The following is a 16021-nucleotide window of genomic DNA, read 5'->3' on the forward strand; positions in this document are numbered from 1 at the left end:
CAGCCACAGCTGCCGATGTCGGCTTCCCGCAGTGGAAGAATCTCATGGCCGCAATGGAAGTCAAGAAGCAACTTGAAAAAAAATAAAAAAAGAATCCTTTGCTCTGAATCTCACAAACTCTTCCCAACGCCAAGCAAGCTCAAGAACTAAAAATCCATAAAACCGGTGAGCCCCAATTTTCTGAAAGCACTCTTAGTCCCCAATATTCAACAGCGGCGGCGGCGGAAGCGACGAACGAGAAGCAAGCGCAGTTGTCTTGCCGTACACATTTTCGTCGGAGGGGGGAAGGGTGTACGTGAAGGTTTTGACGGGGAAGTGGAAGTCGCCATTTTCGTCAGTCATTTCTACATTTTTGAATTTTTCATAGTATTTAAAAGTTAATTTGTTTGGGTTGCTATTTGGAAAATCTATGTGCGTGAGAAACCATAAAAGAAACCCAGATTCATTTGATTCGTTGTTGGCTTTCTTGGAAGATTAGGGAGCAATGGCTATTGCGGCCCAGAGCAACTGGACGTGAATGAATCACCCATTTGGGGGGATCCAAAAGAAATGTTAATTGTTTTAAGAAGTTTATCTTTAACTTCTATTCATAGATGTTGTGCCAATTTTGGGTTGTGGTGTTCTTCAAAACACCTTTCACCGTCTCTTCTTTGTGTGGTTAAGTTTTCTGTTCATCATGTCCATGATCAACGACGAACACGGTGTGTGCCTGCAAAGGATAACACATGAACTTTTAGAGTTAACGGAATAAACTCTATTTCGTGTCAGGGGGTCTCCCTGTAATGCAATTGCAAAAAGTAAGAGAGGTTTGTGTAGGGTCTAAGAATAAGGGTGTAATTTACTTTTTTTTCTTTTCTTATTTCTCTCTTATCCTGTGTATAATTTATTGAAAAAATTAACATGTAAAAAGATAGGCGCATGGAAAAAAATTGACAACCCTGTTAAAATATTTCAGTCTTTCTCGTATTAAGATTGTTTGAAATACCAGACAACATCTCCTTGTTATCATCATTGCAATACTTTATATTATATTACTGCACCATCACAAGGTTCCCTGAAAGCATTAAGTATCTACCGAGACTCGAACTTCTTCAAGTTAGTGGATGTAAAATGCTTCAATGTATACCTGAACTTCCCAAATCCATTCAGCACTTGCACGTCTGCAGGGGCCAATCTCTTCAGACGGTGTTAATTTCCATGATTGGACCATGATCCAAAACACCCGAGCGTGTTTTTCTGCTTCCTAACTGCATGTAATTGATGGATATGTCATGCTATGTACGAGGGTAGCCTCTGCAACATATAGTAAGAATTTAGAACTTAGAATGAAGCAATAAATTTCAAAAGGAAAAAAAAAAAGAGAAAAAAAGTTCAGCTAACATAGTTTAAGTGTCCTGAAGGCAGAATTAATTAGCGCATGCTAGCTTATATAGTTTAAAAATGATAAAGCAGAATCAATGAAGCCATGCTAGCTTGTATAGTTTAAAAATAATAAAGCAGAATGAAGCATATGCTAGCACTATATCCATTAATTACATTATTACAACAACATGCTAGCACATACTTCATTCTAGCTATCCATCAATAATACAAACGAATAAATTTTAAAAAAGGGAAGGCAGTTGTCCTTTTTAACTAGAATGAAGCACATGCTAGCTTATATAGTTTCATTTTATATTCGCATAGAAAATTGTTGCCACTTTCATGTTCTGTGAGCCTCTTGGTTCACTCAGTGGATTTGCTAAAAAAGAAACTAATGACCCAACAATAGCTAGCTGTCTACTTTAATGATATATCCACCTTCAGTAGAGCCAGCAATAAAGCCGTCATTGTCTTTGTTGGTTAATTAATTAGAGAATATAATTAAGACTTACTAACATGATGAAGTCAAGAAGTATACATATTATTAATATAGAATGATCATAATATAGATAACTTCATGATTATTAAGTAGGTAAACAATGGGCATTAAGTATATCGAGTTTCTGAAAAGGACCTTATATAGAACCCAATATGCAATATCTAATAATATTAATGAAACATGATCAATATATATCATGGATGCTGAACCAAAAAAATAAATAAAAGAACGACGTAGCATCGACTTGTGGCCGACGCAGTAGTTTGTCGAACCGACACAAACATGGTGTCGACTGTTCACCGTTCCAGATCAGAATTGTCACTTTTGAAAGTAAATCTAATGCAGGCCGATTAATGATGTAGCAGAGGTTGATTGAAAAGAAGAAAAGAACAAAATACTTAACTTTTGTACGTAGTAGTTCATATTTTATTGTTAAGTAAACTCAATAACCTATAAATGGTCGCTAAAACAAAAAGTGCATGCAAGAGCTATTTTAGGCCCTCTAGATGAATGACAATAGGAAAAATACTTTTTTGAATCAGGCTTGAAAGATCTTAAATATCTATTCAAATTTAAGATCTTTCAAATCTAATTTAAATTCGATTCTAGTGACAACGTCAGAAAATTTGCTTGTGGTTGACTTTTAACCCTAGCAATGACAAAACCATTAAACCCTAGCAATGGTACAAAATCATTATTGAAGCTGACGAGGTATTTGAAAGACACATTGAATCAATTTCGGGATTCAATCAATTAAAATGGAAGCGGAAAAATTGTGAAACAGTTTTCCCTTCCCATTAATAGGCATAATTAAATTAATAAATTTTAAAAAATAGCACAATTTTCAAGCAATAAAAAGTAATTGAAAACATAAAATTAATTAATATTTGATCTTCTAAATTAGTTTTAATTAATTGAATCCCTAGATCTTTAATTTTTGGCAGTTTCAAGTAGCCAAAAACTAATATCTCTTAGTTGATATTAAAATTCAACAATACTATTATCAACATATTAATTTATTTGTTTTGTTAAGAAGACAATGTCAGCCTTATTTTTTTTAAAAAAAAATTTAACAGAAGATAATAACATTGTTTGACCTTAATATTTTCTTATATAAAATTACATAATGAATTGAAGGTTGGGATAAACATGAGACAATTTCAACTGCATTGTCACGGTTTGCAGACCAAATCAATGTTTACTGTAGAATCTTGTAAAAAAAATTTCTAATTACAAGTTACTGACCTCTAACAAGGTAGTAGCTAGAATTAATCCAAAGGCCTATAAAAATGCTCAGTGCTGGAGTCCAGTTTAATTGAGTTACTGTTCCTTGGAACATAGGAAAATAAAAGGAAGGAAACAAAAAACAAGGAATTTATTGGTGGCTAGCTATTTCTGGGTCCAAAGATATATTAATGTGCCAAAAACTGAAGTTCCAACTTCCATCCTCTAATGAAAAAGCATATGAAGCTGAAGACTTTTTGGCAGAGGAGCATCCCATCCCATCCAAAACCCCGATTACGTGACTGGCTTCAAGTGCCACTAGGTCCACCACGAAGCTGACGATACACTCATGAACAATCAAATTTATTTAAATTAATAATGACACTGTCCATTTTTTAAATTAAAAAAATTATATATACATAAGTGAAACATATGATCGACTTGTTAATAAAAATAAATAAATTGATAAGTGACTATAAAATCGTTAACTTTGAATTTGAAGTTGCAGCTTTCCTTGTGTATTTTATGTAAATAATTTGAAGTTATAAAAGGTCAAACACAATGGTTAAATCTTGCATTATTATAGTAAATTTGTGGTACGTACTTTCCATGAATTTTTTAAACTGCAAGGTGCGCATGCAGGGTGACACTCCATGAATTTATATAACATTTGAGACCAATGACTGTTTCTCACCTACGTGATCAAGTATTGATTCTTGGCCAAAGAAAAGAAAATCGTTTTCATCCACGTAAAGAAATAAATTAAGCAACGTTTATATATTTAAATACATATAAAAACAAAGATATGAAATCTGGTGGCTTATGATTCTACTTCTGCAATAGCATATCGATCCATGGCTGCTTCTAATTCTGCCGCTGTTGTTGGTAATGCTTCTTCCTCTCTCTCTCTCTCTGTTACCAAAAAGTATGATGTTTTCATCAGCTTTAGAGGAGAGGACACCCGCGGTGACTTCACAAGCCATCTTCATGCCGCTCTCGGCAGAAGCAGCATCGAAACCTACATAGACTACAGAATCCAGAAAGGAGAGGAGGTTTGGGTCGAACTCGTGAAAGCCATCAAAGGCTCCACTCTCTTCTTGGTTATCTTCTCAGAAAACTACGCAAATTCTAGTTGGTGTTTGAATGAACTGGTTGAACTAATGGAATGCAGAAAACAAGAAGAAGAGGTTCATGTAATTCCAGTGTTCTACAAAATAGACCCATCGCAGGTACGCAAACAGACTGGGAGTTATCGCGCCGCAGTCGCAAACCAAAAGTGGAAGGACGCTCTCTATGAAGCAGCCAATTTATCTGGCTTCCATTCTCACACATACAGGTGTGCTCTCATATATATCATGGTGCTTCTGCTTATAACAAAGTTATAAAATTATTAAATTTTAGTTTTTTTTAATGTAATTAACTTGAATTCAAATATATTTATACAAATACAAAAATATATACAAGATGCTTATTAATGTCGATATGAAAATTTTCAAATATTTATTTCACTTTTAAAAAAAAAATCACAACATTACCAAAAATGCAATCAAGCCTTTACTTTAATTATGGAATAAATTCTATTTTTTTTATTTCTTCAAGTGGAATCTAGTGGAGTAGTGGTGTATGAAAGTGTAATTGTTCTTAAATGAATTTCTTATTCTCTCAAATATTGATTTATTTTCAATTAAGGTTTACTTTTATTTATTAACTTATTATATGTAATTATATTCTTTTATTTAATCTTTGTATAGGACTGAAACTGACTTGATTGAAGATATTATCAAAGTTGTTTTGCAAAAGTTAAATCACAAGTACACATATGACTTTAGAGGCCTTTTCATATCTGATGAAAACTATACAAGCATTGAATCTTTATTGAAAATTGATTCAATGGAAGTTCGAGTCATTGGAATTTGGGGCAAAGGAGGTATTGGTAAAACAACTCTTGCTGCTGCTATTTTTCATAAAGTTTCTTTTCAGTATGAAGGCACTTGCTTCTTAGAAAATGTGGCAGAGGAATCAAAAAGGCATGGACTAAATTACGCATGCAACAAACTTTTTTCTAAGTTACTAAGGGAAGATATTAATATTGACACTAATAAAGTGATACCCTCTAATGTTCCAAAAAGACTCAGGCGTAAGAAAGTTTTCATCGTACTAGATGATGTGAACACTCCACAACTTCTAGAAAATTTGGTTGGAGCAGGTGCTGAGTGGCTAGGAGCTGGTAGCAGAGTCATTGTGACAACCAGAGATAGGCATGTACTTAAAAGTAGAGGTGTTGAAAAAATTCACGAAGTCAAGGAAATGAACTTTCATAACTCCCTTAAACTTTTCAGTTTAAATGCCTTTGGCAAAACCTATCCTACAGAGGAATATGAGGAGTTATCAAAAAGAGTAATGGTTTATGCCAAAGGAATCCCTTTAGCTTTGAAAGTTTTGGGATCATTTCTTCGTTCCAAAAGTGAAAATGAATGGGATAGTGCACTGACTAAATTAAAGAAGATTCCTAATCAGGAAATTCAGACAGTGTTGAGATTGAGCTATGATGGATTAGATGATGGAGACAAAAACATTTTTCTAGACATTGCTTGTTTTTTTAAGGGACAAAAAGGAGACAGTGTGACAAAAGTGTTAAATGCCTGCGGTTTTTCTGCAGATATAGGGATAAAAAATCTTTTAGACAAAGCTCTTATCACTACTACTACAGATATGCATGATTCTACTACAGATAGTTGCATAGATATGCACGATTTGATACAAGAAATGGGTAGAGGAATTGTTCGTGAAGAATCTATTGACAATCCTGGGCAGCGCAGTAGATTGTGGGATCCTGAAGAAGTCAATGATGTACTGACAAACAATACAGTAAGTTAATGATACATTGACTTGGCTTCCTAAACAACGTGTCTCTGCATAAAAAAAAAAAATGCAAATCATTACTAAAGAACTAACATTAATTGTAATTTCTATTTGTCAGGGAACTGGTGCAATCCAAGGAATATGGTTAGAAATGTCTCAAATTCAAGATATAAAGCTAAGCTCCAAATCATTCAGAAAGATGCCAAACTTGAGATTACTTGCTTTCCAATCCCTGAATGGAAACTTTAAAAGAATTAATTCAGTGTACCTTCCAAAGGGTCTTGAATTCTTACCTAAAAAATTACGATATTTGGGGTGGAATGGATGTCCATTAGAATCTCTACCATCGACTTTTTGCCCTGAGAAGCTTGTTGAGCTTTCCATGCGATACAGCAATGTGCAAAAACTTTGGCATGGAGTCCAGGTATGCAAGGTTCACATATCGATTATGTATTTATGTTACAGTTTTGCCTTTGATAGAAATTGAAGTCTAAAATGGAATTTCTAGGAAATGTACTAACTTATTTAGTCCTTTATATGTTGCTGCAGAATTTGCCAAATCTAGAGAAAATTGACCTTTTTGGCTGCATAAACCTAATGGAGTGTCCAAATCTGTCTCTTGCCCCAAAACTTAAACAAGTATCAATAAGCCACTGTGAAAGCTTGTCTTACGTTGATCCGTCAATTTTGTCCCTCCCGAAGCTAGAAATTTTAAATGTGAGTGGATGCACGTCGCTTAAGAGCCTTGGCAGCAATACTTGGTCACAATCTCTCCAACATTTGTATTTAGAAGGATCAGGTTTGAATGAACTGCCCCCATCAGTTTTGCATATAAAAGATCTAAAAATCTTTGCCTCTTCAATTAATTATGGTCTTATGGATCTTCCTGAAAACTTTTCCAATGATATTGTACTCTCTGCACCAAGGGAACATGATCGTGACACTTTCTTCACCTTACATAAGATACTGTATAGTTCTGGCTTCCAGTCAGTAACAGGTCTAACTTTTTACAATTGTCAAAGCTTGGGCGAAATCCCAGACAGCATCTCGCTGTTATCGTCATTGCTATTCTTAAGCTTCTTGCATAGCAACATCATAAGCTTACCCGAAAGCCTGAAGTATCTTCCAAGACTCCATCGTCTTTGTGTCGGTGAATGTAAAATGCTTCGACGTATACCTGCACTTCCACAGTCCATTCAGTGCTTCCTCGTCTGGAACTGCCAATCTCTTCAGACGGTGCTAAGTTCAACGATTGAACCATTGGAATCACCCAACGGCACTTTTCTGCTTGCTAACTGCATAAAATTGGATGAACATTCATTTGATGCAATAATTGGCGAACCACCACCATCAGAAGTATTAGAAGATGCATTCACGGATAATTATATTTATCAAACAGCAAAGCTTTGCTACTCTTTACCAGCTAGAAGTGGCAAAGTTCGAGAGTGGTTCCATTGCCACTTCACACAGTCTTTGGTCACTGTTGAAATTCCCCCTAATCTGTTGGGTTTCATTTTCTACTTGGTTGTTTCTCAAGTCAAATTATGCCACATTGGTTGCTGTGGAAGTATAGGATGTGAATGCTCTTTGGAAACCAGCCAGAATGAAAGGATCAGTATAACAAGTTTCGTTTTAGATAAAAATTCCATGCTTATTCATCCACTTCCATTTGAATTTATGACAGATCATGTGTTTGTATGGTATGATGGACGAATTTGCAAGCAGATAATGGAACTAGTTAAAGAGAGGAGAGCCATTAGCAGTGGTGATCCAAAGCTTAGATTTAAATTCTTCATTCAAACCCGACATAACCAGGAAGCAGTGAACATAAAAGAGTGTGGATTTCGTTGGATTTGTTCCTTTGAAGAAGGAGGATGCAAGCCCGAGAGAAGCAGGGAAATTCATGAAGTAGAAGCCAATGTGGTCACAAATAAAGTGGAGGGCTCTGAGTCTAATGAGCAAAAAGAAACTTCACACTTGAAAGCAGAAGAGACAGAAGACTTGAGGTAATTAATCTTCGTAACAATCATTATACTCATAAGGAATGATACTTAATTTAGTTTACATATTTTGTTGCCGTTGCATTTTCTGTTACAGCAAAATAAGCTAATAAAATTTGGGTTAAAAATATTGCTGTTTATGAACAGTTATCGTCTTGAAGAAATCATGCATATTGGATTTGGAGGAGACCGCATGTAACAAGATGAAATTGTGGTGCCCTGATTATAGCACTCTTGCAATCTGAAGACGTGCAAGCAATAGGATGCTGAGGCATAGGCCGAGTGTGAATATGGTAGCATGATCAAGCATTAATAAATCTGTTTTATTGTTACTGGTCACTTTGTTTTTGCCTTTTGGTTCTTTAAGATTTCTTTTTTTTTATCCTTTGTTCTTGGTTATTTTTAGACTCAACTAGAACAATCTACCCATGCACAGCACGGTCAAAAGAAGCAATCAAATTTTAATGAAAATAAAATTGTACACAGAACAGAGAGAGAGAAGGCAAAAATAATTGATGCAAAAGAATAGTGGGCAGCTACTGTAAAATACACTCGCAATTGGCACAAGAATCAAATTATTAAAAGACCACGAAGTGGGAAAAAATTTAGTAGCACCATTTAACACAATTAGACAGTTTTAATAATACTAATGACTATATACGAGTAAACTATTTTTTTTAGGCATAACATAAGCCTTTAATCAGGCATGGTATTGATAATATGAAAGGAAAAGGGGCAGAATTTATTTGCCGCTGCATCATCAAATGGGATATACTGGTCTTTAGTTGCAGTTTGTATATTCTCTCTGTTCTATCACTATATATATATATAAAAGGTTGTAGCATCAAGATTTTGTTGATGGCAAATTAGCATATATCACGTTATTCGATCTCCTGACATTAAATTGTGTATATTTCCTTGCCCATGTTTAACTGAACTTTATGCAATTAATTTACTGCTGCTAGATAAAGTTGTTGTGTGTGTTGGACAACATGCGTACGCCTAAGAGGACTAATACAAATTATTTTGCAAGGAAAACTGGTAGAGGCATAGATCCATAATGATGTGCTTAATAAAAGGGACAAATGGCTCCAGACTCCAACCATGATTGGTAAATTACCAAGCTGTTGTCTTATCAATCTTGAGAGGAAGTGAGGAACTATTCTTCATTATTCAATTATTAATGGATGATTAAGATTATGTTGAAACTATTTTTTACTGTTCATGCATAGTTATATGGTTAATATTAGCTGTGGTGTTGTCCTTTTCTTTTCTTCAATTTTCTTTTCGGTTTAATTGTTCAATATTGCACCTAATTTAATTTTGTGAACTCTTCTTGGATTCAGGTATTAGCTCCATCTATGCTTCTGTAAAACTCAGGTGGCTGCTTCTGAGATTTGGCAAATATATAAAATGCAATATTTCAGGTTTGTCACGCATCGGAAGCAAGTTTTTCTTAAACAGTGGAAGGAAAGACACAAATCAAGTTCTTTCAGAGATTGCTTATTCCAGTGTCATGTTCGATCTACAAGTTAATGCTTGCTCACAATGTCAAATGTACATGGCCCTCAATTTGGAATTTGATTGTTCCCCGCCCCTATTTAGGCCCTCAAATTTTATGATGCCACTGCACGACTTGTAACTTGGTTTGAACACTTTTCAATAGAAGCTACTTCAGAAATTGCTTGTAAGATTTTTAATTCTCTTTTCAGAATTACGTGCTCAGTAGGTTGTGTAGGATACCATATTTGTGTTTTAGAAGGGAGTCAATTGAATTCGTTAATATTTTAAACCAGCTCTGTAATACTGATGCTAGAAGTAGGGCCAACTCAATAATTGGAAGGGAAGTCTAAAATAAATTTTTAAAGAAGATTTTATTTTAAAAGAAAAAAGTTATATGTTCCGTCTTTTTGTCCACATGATTTTTGTTAATATATGTGATTTTTTGTTTATAAAAACTATTAACCCACATTTTTTTGGTTGGTGAGTCTAAAATATAATTAAGTTTTAGTTGTGTTATCTTTGAGTTGTGCTGACTGAAAGTATTATTATAAAAACAAAAGCAATTCTTGTATACATATAACACGTCAGATTTATTATACACAGTCACTCAAAATTTGATAGCTCACTAAAACAAAAGCTGTATTTGTCTCGTAGGAGCTGGTTTTCTTTAATTACGCAAGTATGGTGACTGGAGAATAAAGAAATAAAGAAAGAAAAGAAAAAATTATGTGGCTAGTGTTTTATTTTGGTCTGTATCAAGGACTAGGTTCCCTCGCATTATTATAACTATATATAAGTCTATATTTGGGTTTCATTTTCATCTTAATTGGGTCATTGATCTCAAGTACAACAACGACATCAAATTAACGATATGGTTGTTTATATGTTACTATAGCAATGGAAGTGCCACTTTGGATTCGAAGCTTAAATTTAAATTCTTTAATTTGCTGACATGATGAATAAGTAGTTTTCCGTGTCTGATATCAGCATTATTTCCGTAATAATGTTCTCAGAAGTCAACCAAATTTGGTCTCCTGGTTCTTGAAATTACTCAAAAGTTGCTCAGGGGCTAGAATGAAATATGGATGATGTATACTTGGAACATCTTGTTAATAAAACAATATGGATGATGTTTTACTAGGGTAATTGATTAAGGGTAATTTTTGGAAAGATAATACCAATTTGGGGTTAGTCCATAAATTATTTACCTGTGGGTGATTCAAGCGAGGTTGAATTTGGATGACACTAGTCAATAACATGTCACTTGGGTGGGATTATATTGGCTCATGTGTTTTTTAATGGCTTGATGACACCATCTCGGATGACTTCATCCAGTTCTAATGATTATTAACATGGTAACACTATCCTGTGTGATTTTATCATGTTCTTTTTAAAAATAATTACGTAATTTTATTAATTAATTAATTAAACTCATTTTAGGTTTTAATAATTTTATTTTTAATTTAAGTGACTTTAATTAATTTTGAATGTAGTTTTTGCTTATAAAAAATGGATTTGTGCAATGAAAATCCAGCCTGTGAGAACAAATTCTTTATTTGAACTGAAATTATTGTTGTTTAATGAAATTGATTTTTCTGTTGTCTTTTTTTCAGTTATTCTAATACTGTCTACTTAATTTATGTTAATATTTAATTTTATGATTTAATTTAAAATTTTGTAATTTTTAAGAGGCAACACAAAACAAAATGAATAACAGAGAAACCAGATCCGTTGTTTAACATGCTGTCTTTGATGATCTTAACCTTGTTAGCGCTAGACTCGAGCTCGTGTAGATCCTAAGACACAATCTTCTTTCTCTCTCTATATAGCCTCCGACACATGCACCTGTTGGAAATATAACAGTGTGACTCATCTGGTGGACCAAGATGCACTATTGGCACTTCTGCCATAATTTCCAAATATAGTAAATGCTATATTTAAACACAAAGAAATTCAGAAATCTAAACCATAAAGGTAAAAAAAAACTAGAAATAATAATTCCCTACATCGTATCAACTTTTTTTTTTATTTCTAGAACATACTTAAGAATTAAAAAAGGGACTAGTAAAACATAAAAAATACAGAAATATAATATCAACTATATTTTTTGCTACTAGATTTTCATAAAAAAAATAACAACTAACTAAAGAATATAAAAAAAAAGCTTCCCTAAATCTTTCTATTTCTTATTTATTTCTAAAACATACTAATGAAATAAAATTTATTAAAACATAAAAAAGAACAAATGTCCTAATAAATTAAAAAAAAGTTAAGCAATAAAAAACAAAGAAATATTTTCCTATTACATTTTCCAAATAAAATATCAACAAAAAACAGAAAAAAATAAAAAAAGGAGCTGTCAAAATATAAAAAAACAAAAATATAAAATCAACTAAATTTGTTGCTACTACATTTTAATAAAAACTAACAAATAAAATTTTAAAAAAAAACACAATAGCAATATAAAAATAAACATTAAACGTATAAAAAACAAAAAAAATATATCCCTACATCATAGTATATTTTTTTATTTATTTTTAAAACATCCTTAAGAACTAAAAAAATTAATAAAAACGTAAAAAATAACAAATGAACTAATAAATTTAAAAAATATAACAAAACAAAAAATATTTTCCTACAATATTTTCATAATAAAATATCAACAAATAAAACAGAAAAATAAAAAAAGGACCTAGCAAAATATAAAAAAACATAAAATCAACTAAATTAGTATATACTACATTTTAATAAAAATTAACAAATAAAATTTAAAAATAAAACACAATAAAAATATAAAAATAAACTTTAAAGTCACAAATAAAACATAAAAAATAACAAATGGCCTAGTAAATTAAAAGAAAACTAAAAAAGTAAAATATAAAAACAAATAAATATTTTCGTACCAAATTTTCTTAACACAATATCAACAAAAAATAAAACAAAGAAACAACTATATAATCAACTAACAAGACCTACAAAAATCTACAGACTAAAAAGACTTGAGGTAATCTTCCTAACATCAATTATACCATGATAGGGTGCTTAATCTAGATTAGTTTACACCGTTAGTTGTTGTTGCATTTTCTTCTGTTACGACAAAATGAGCTAATAACATTTTTGTCAAAAATATTGTCGTTTATGAACAGACGTCTACTTGAAGAACTCTTGCATATTGGATTTGGAGGAGACCTCATGTAAGAAAATGAAATTGTGGTGCTTCGCGCGGTTATAGCACTCTCTTGCAATCAGAAGACGTGCAAGCAATACTTGGCAGAGGAATATGTGCTTGTTCTAATTAAAATTTGCAAACTTAAGTTTGCAAGAGTATCTTGAGTCTTGCTTCTCCAAAACTAAATTTGAAGTCAAAATTTTATGAAGTAGGAAAATTTATGAAGAAGCCAATGTTGTCCGAAATAAAATGGAGGGCTCTGAGTCTAATGAGCAAGAAGAAACACTTCCTCCAACAAAAAAATTCGCAACGTGCCTTTAAAACTTTAAACTTGGAAGCAGAAGAAACACAAGAGTTGAGGTAATCTCCTTAACAAACATGATTTTTCCTTTAGTACATGTTGTGGATAACATGTTTTGGTACATGTGGTAAAATGATGAAAATATCTTAACATCTATCATAATTATTCACTACTACAAAAATTATTTTTTTTTAAGATTATTTTTTTTTGGAACCGTTTGACTTTCAACGATATTGGTTTCAAAGACGTCTTTGAATATATGTTACAATCGGCGTAGAAGGTCTTTTTTCGATAATGATTCTATGACATGATAGTACACTTATCAATAAGATATTAATCATTTGGTAAGATGTACCAAAACATTTTATCCACAACATGTACCAAAGGAAAAACCAACAAACATTATACTAATGGGGTGCTTAGTTTAGTTTACACACTTTGTTGTTGTTGCATTTTCTGTTATAGCAAAATAAGCTAATAACATTTTTGTGTAAAATTATTACTATTTATGAACAACCATCTACTTGAAGAACTCTTGCATATTAATGCATTTGGTGGAGACCTCATGTAACAATATGAAATTGTTGTGCTCCTGTTATAGCACTCTCTTGTGATGTGAAGACGAGCAATAACATAAGCACTTTTAGTTAATTTCTATCTTTTTTATTAACAAAAAACATTGTTCGACCTGTTTTATTCAAGAGCAAACTATATTTTTCAGGCATAACATAAGCCTTTCATCACGCATGATCATGGCAAAACTCAATTGGTTCTAGATAGCATTTTGTGTATTCTAATTTATAATTATAATTAGAAAGTAATCAATAAATATTGATGGAAAAAGAAAGATTTTCCCTACTAGAGACACTGAGGCTTAGGATGTATTCACTAGAAAACTTTGAGTCTCCCATGGTGGTGTGTTTTCTCATTGGCTTGATTCTCTTTTTATAGTTGTTGGAGTGAACTTGAGTCTGATGCTAAAATCTTTCTTATTCATATTTTTGATATTTTTTGGATCTTTTTCATTTTTAATCCATCTTTTTCATATCTACAAGTCATAAATAATAAAAATATCAATTTTTATCATTTAAGCCAAAAATAATTGCTAAATAAATATTTTTAAAGATATTTTCAATATATTTTTATTATAAAAAATAACTCATATTAGCAGTTATAAAAAATAGTCGTATTAGTTGTCTCTGCCCAAAATGTTTTAGGCAGCTCCATCTCATACAACATGCACCTAGGCATCTCCATCACAATTCTGTTTCTCCTTTCACTAACTCCATTTTGCTCTGGAGTGCATGGAGCTATGAGTTGATGTTCAATGCTAGCTTTTTCATAGAATTGGTTAAACTTTGCTAATGTATACTCCTTCCCATTGTCTGATCTTAGAAATTGAATCTTGTAGCCACTTTGGGTTTCTACCATGTTCTTGAACTTCATAAATACTCCAGCCACTTAATGCTTGAATTTTAAGAAAAAAATCCAGTACATTCTTGTAAAGTCGTCTATGAAAAGAACAAAGTAGAGACTACTTTTTAGTGATGGTGTTCTTTGAGGTCCTACAACATCAGTGTGAATTAGTTGTAACTTTTGAAAGGCTCTCCAAGCTGATTTTGAGAATGACTTTCTGATTTGTTTACCAAATTGACAAGCATTACAATTTGGTAAATTATCAAAAAATTCTGGTAAGCCTTTTGACAAGTCTTTTTTTTCCATATCTAGCATTCTTTCAAGATGGCAATGACCTAGTCTCTTGTGCTAGAGTTTTGTGGGACTAACTTGAGTGTAATAGGTTGCATATTCCTCATTTGTTGGATCAAACGAGAAGCTTTTATTTCTCATTTTAACCTTTAGAACATCCCGACCAGCAATGTCACAAATAAGACAATGTTTATGTTCAAAGAACAATTTAAATCCCTTTTCAAGCAACTAGCCTACACTTAGCAAGTTTTGGTCAATTTCAGGTACATAAAGAACATCTGAGATAAGTTTTGCACCTGAACTTGTTGAAATCGATATAGTTCCTTTTCCTTTTGCTTGAATATAATCACTGTTTCCAATCTTGATCTTCAAGACATCAATAGGCTTCAAATCCTTGAAAGTAGACTTGTCATATGTCATGTGATTTGTACAACCGCTATCAATCAACGAACACTCTGAATTACTTGCCATAGAAAAACACATTGCAGCAAAAATGTGATCTTCTTCATCTTGCTCCACAACTTGGGCATTGGCTTCAGGTTGCTGAAATTTGCTTTTACAAATTACAACTTCGTGTCCAAGCTGATTGCACTTACTGCACTTTGCATCTAGTCTTCTCCAACACTTGAATGGTAGGTGACCCATTTTTCCGCAATGTTGACAAGGTGGGTAATTTTTCCTTTTTCCCTTACCTTTGTTTTGGTTGTTTGCACCATTTTTGTTGCTTGTTGGCTAGTTCTTCTTGAAATTTTTCTTTTTACTAGTCCCAAAGTCATGATGCTTGGCTTGAAGTGCACCTTCAACCACACGATCTTCTCTCATCAGCCTTCATTGTTCTTGGGCTTGCAAGGCATGTACCACTTCTGCCAATGTGATCTTAGATAGATCCTTTTTGTTCTCCAATGAGACTATAGATGCTTGATACCTCTCCGACATCGTTACCAAATTTTTTTCAACTATTCTGGAATCAGCAAAATCACCACCCAACAGCCTGATCTTGTTGGCAATATTCAACAATTTGTCTGTGTAATCCTTGACTATCTTAGATTCTTTCATCCTTTGCAACTCAAATTCCCTCATTAGATTAAGCACATGCATGCTACGTATTCTTTCATCTCCAGCATATTCCTTCTCTAGGTAATCCCAAATTGCTTTTGCTGATTTGAGAGCCATGATTATTATGAAGATGGTTTGAGAGACACCGACAAATAGACACGACTTTGCCTTTGCCTTTTTTTTTTTTCTCCTTGTGAATTCTGATCTGGTTCATAGTAGGATTATTTAGCAGCGGAAGTACATCATAATCCTCTTCAATAGCTTCCCAAAGATCTAATGTCTTCAGGTAAGTCTCCATTCTGACTCCCAGAGATCATAACTTTCCCCAGTAAAGACGG

At 32.9% G+C, this 16021-nt stretch overlaps 2 protein-coding genes and 1 long non-coding RNA gene across 6 annotated transcripts; 1 reads left to right on the forward strand and 2 right to left on the reverse strand.

The window, feature by feature from the left end:
- Positions 1–412: 412 nt before the first annotated feature.
- LOC106799752 (uncharacterized) lies at positions 413–1917 on the reverse strand. Its single transcript, XR_001389502.3, has 3 exons — positions 1381–1917; positions 1127–1293; positions 413–709 (listed from the first exon to the last, which is right to left on the reverse strand). It is a non-coding gene; the product is annotated as an uncharacterized lncRNA (long non-coding RNA).
- Positions 1918–3849: 1932 nt separating this feature from the next.
- Positions 3850–9624, forward strand: LOC100809954 (disease resistance protein RUN1). 4 transcript variants are annotated; one of them, XM_041018283.1, is made up of 7 exons: positions 3850–4421; positions 4837–5953; positions 6066–6371; positions 6497–7953; positions 8095–8240; positions 8913–9058; positions 9294–9624. In XM_041018283.1, exons 1-5 carry the CDS (start codon positions 3940–3942, stop codon positions 8144–8146), a joined length of 3414 nt encoding a protein of 1137 aa, XP_040874217.1. In that variant the 5' UTR covers positions 3850–3939; the 3' UTR covers positions 8147–8240; positions 8913–9058; positions 9294–9624. The 4 variants fall into 4 exon arrangements, with proteins under 4 accessions (XP_040874217.1, XP_040874218.1, XP_006586404.2 ...); XM_041018284.1 differs by having other exon boundaries at positions 8981–9098; XM_006586341.4 differs by having other exon boundaries at positions 8981–9058.
- A 5831-nt stretch (positions 9625–15455) lies between these two features.
- On the reverse strand, positions 15456–15800 carry LOC102669334 (uncharacterized). The gene has a single exon (XM_006586342.1). The coding sequence runs from the start codon at positions 15798–15800 to the stop codon at positions 15456–15458; it is 345 nt and encodes a 114-aa protein (XP_006586405.1).
- Between the last annotated feature and the right edge of the window lie 221 nt (positions 15801–16021).

The sequence above is a fragment of the Glycine max genome, chromosome 8 (assembly GCF_000004515.6).
Source record: "Glycine max cultivar Williams 82 chromosome 8, Glycine_max_v4.0, whole genome shotgun sequence".
Taxonomy (NCBI): domain Eukaryota; kingdom Viridiplantae; phylum Streptophyta; class Magnoliopsida; order Fabales; family Fabaceae; genus Glycine; species Glycine max.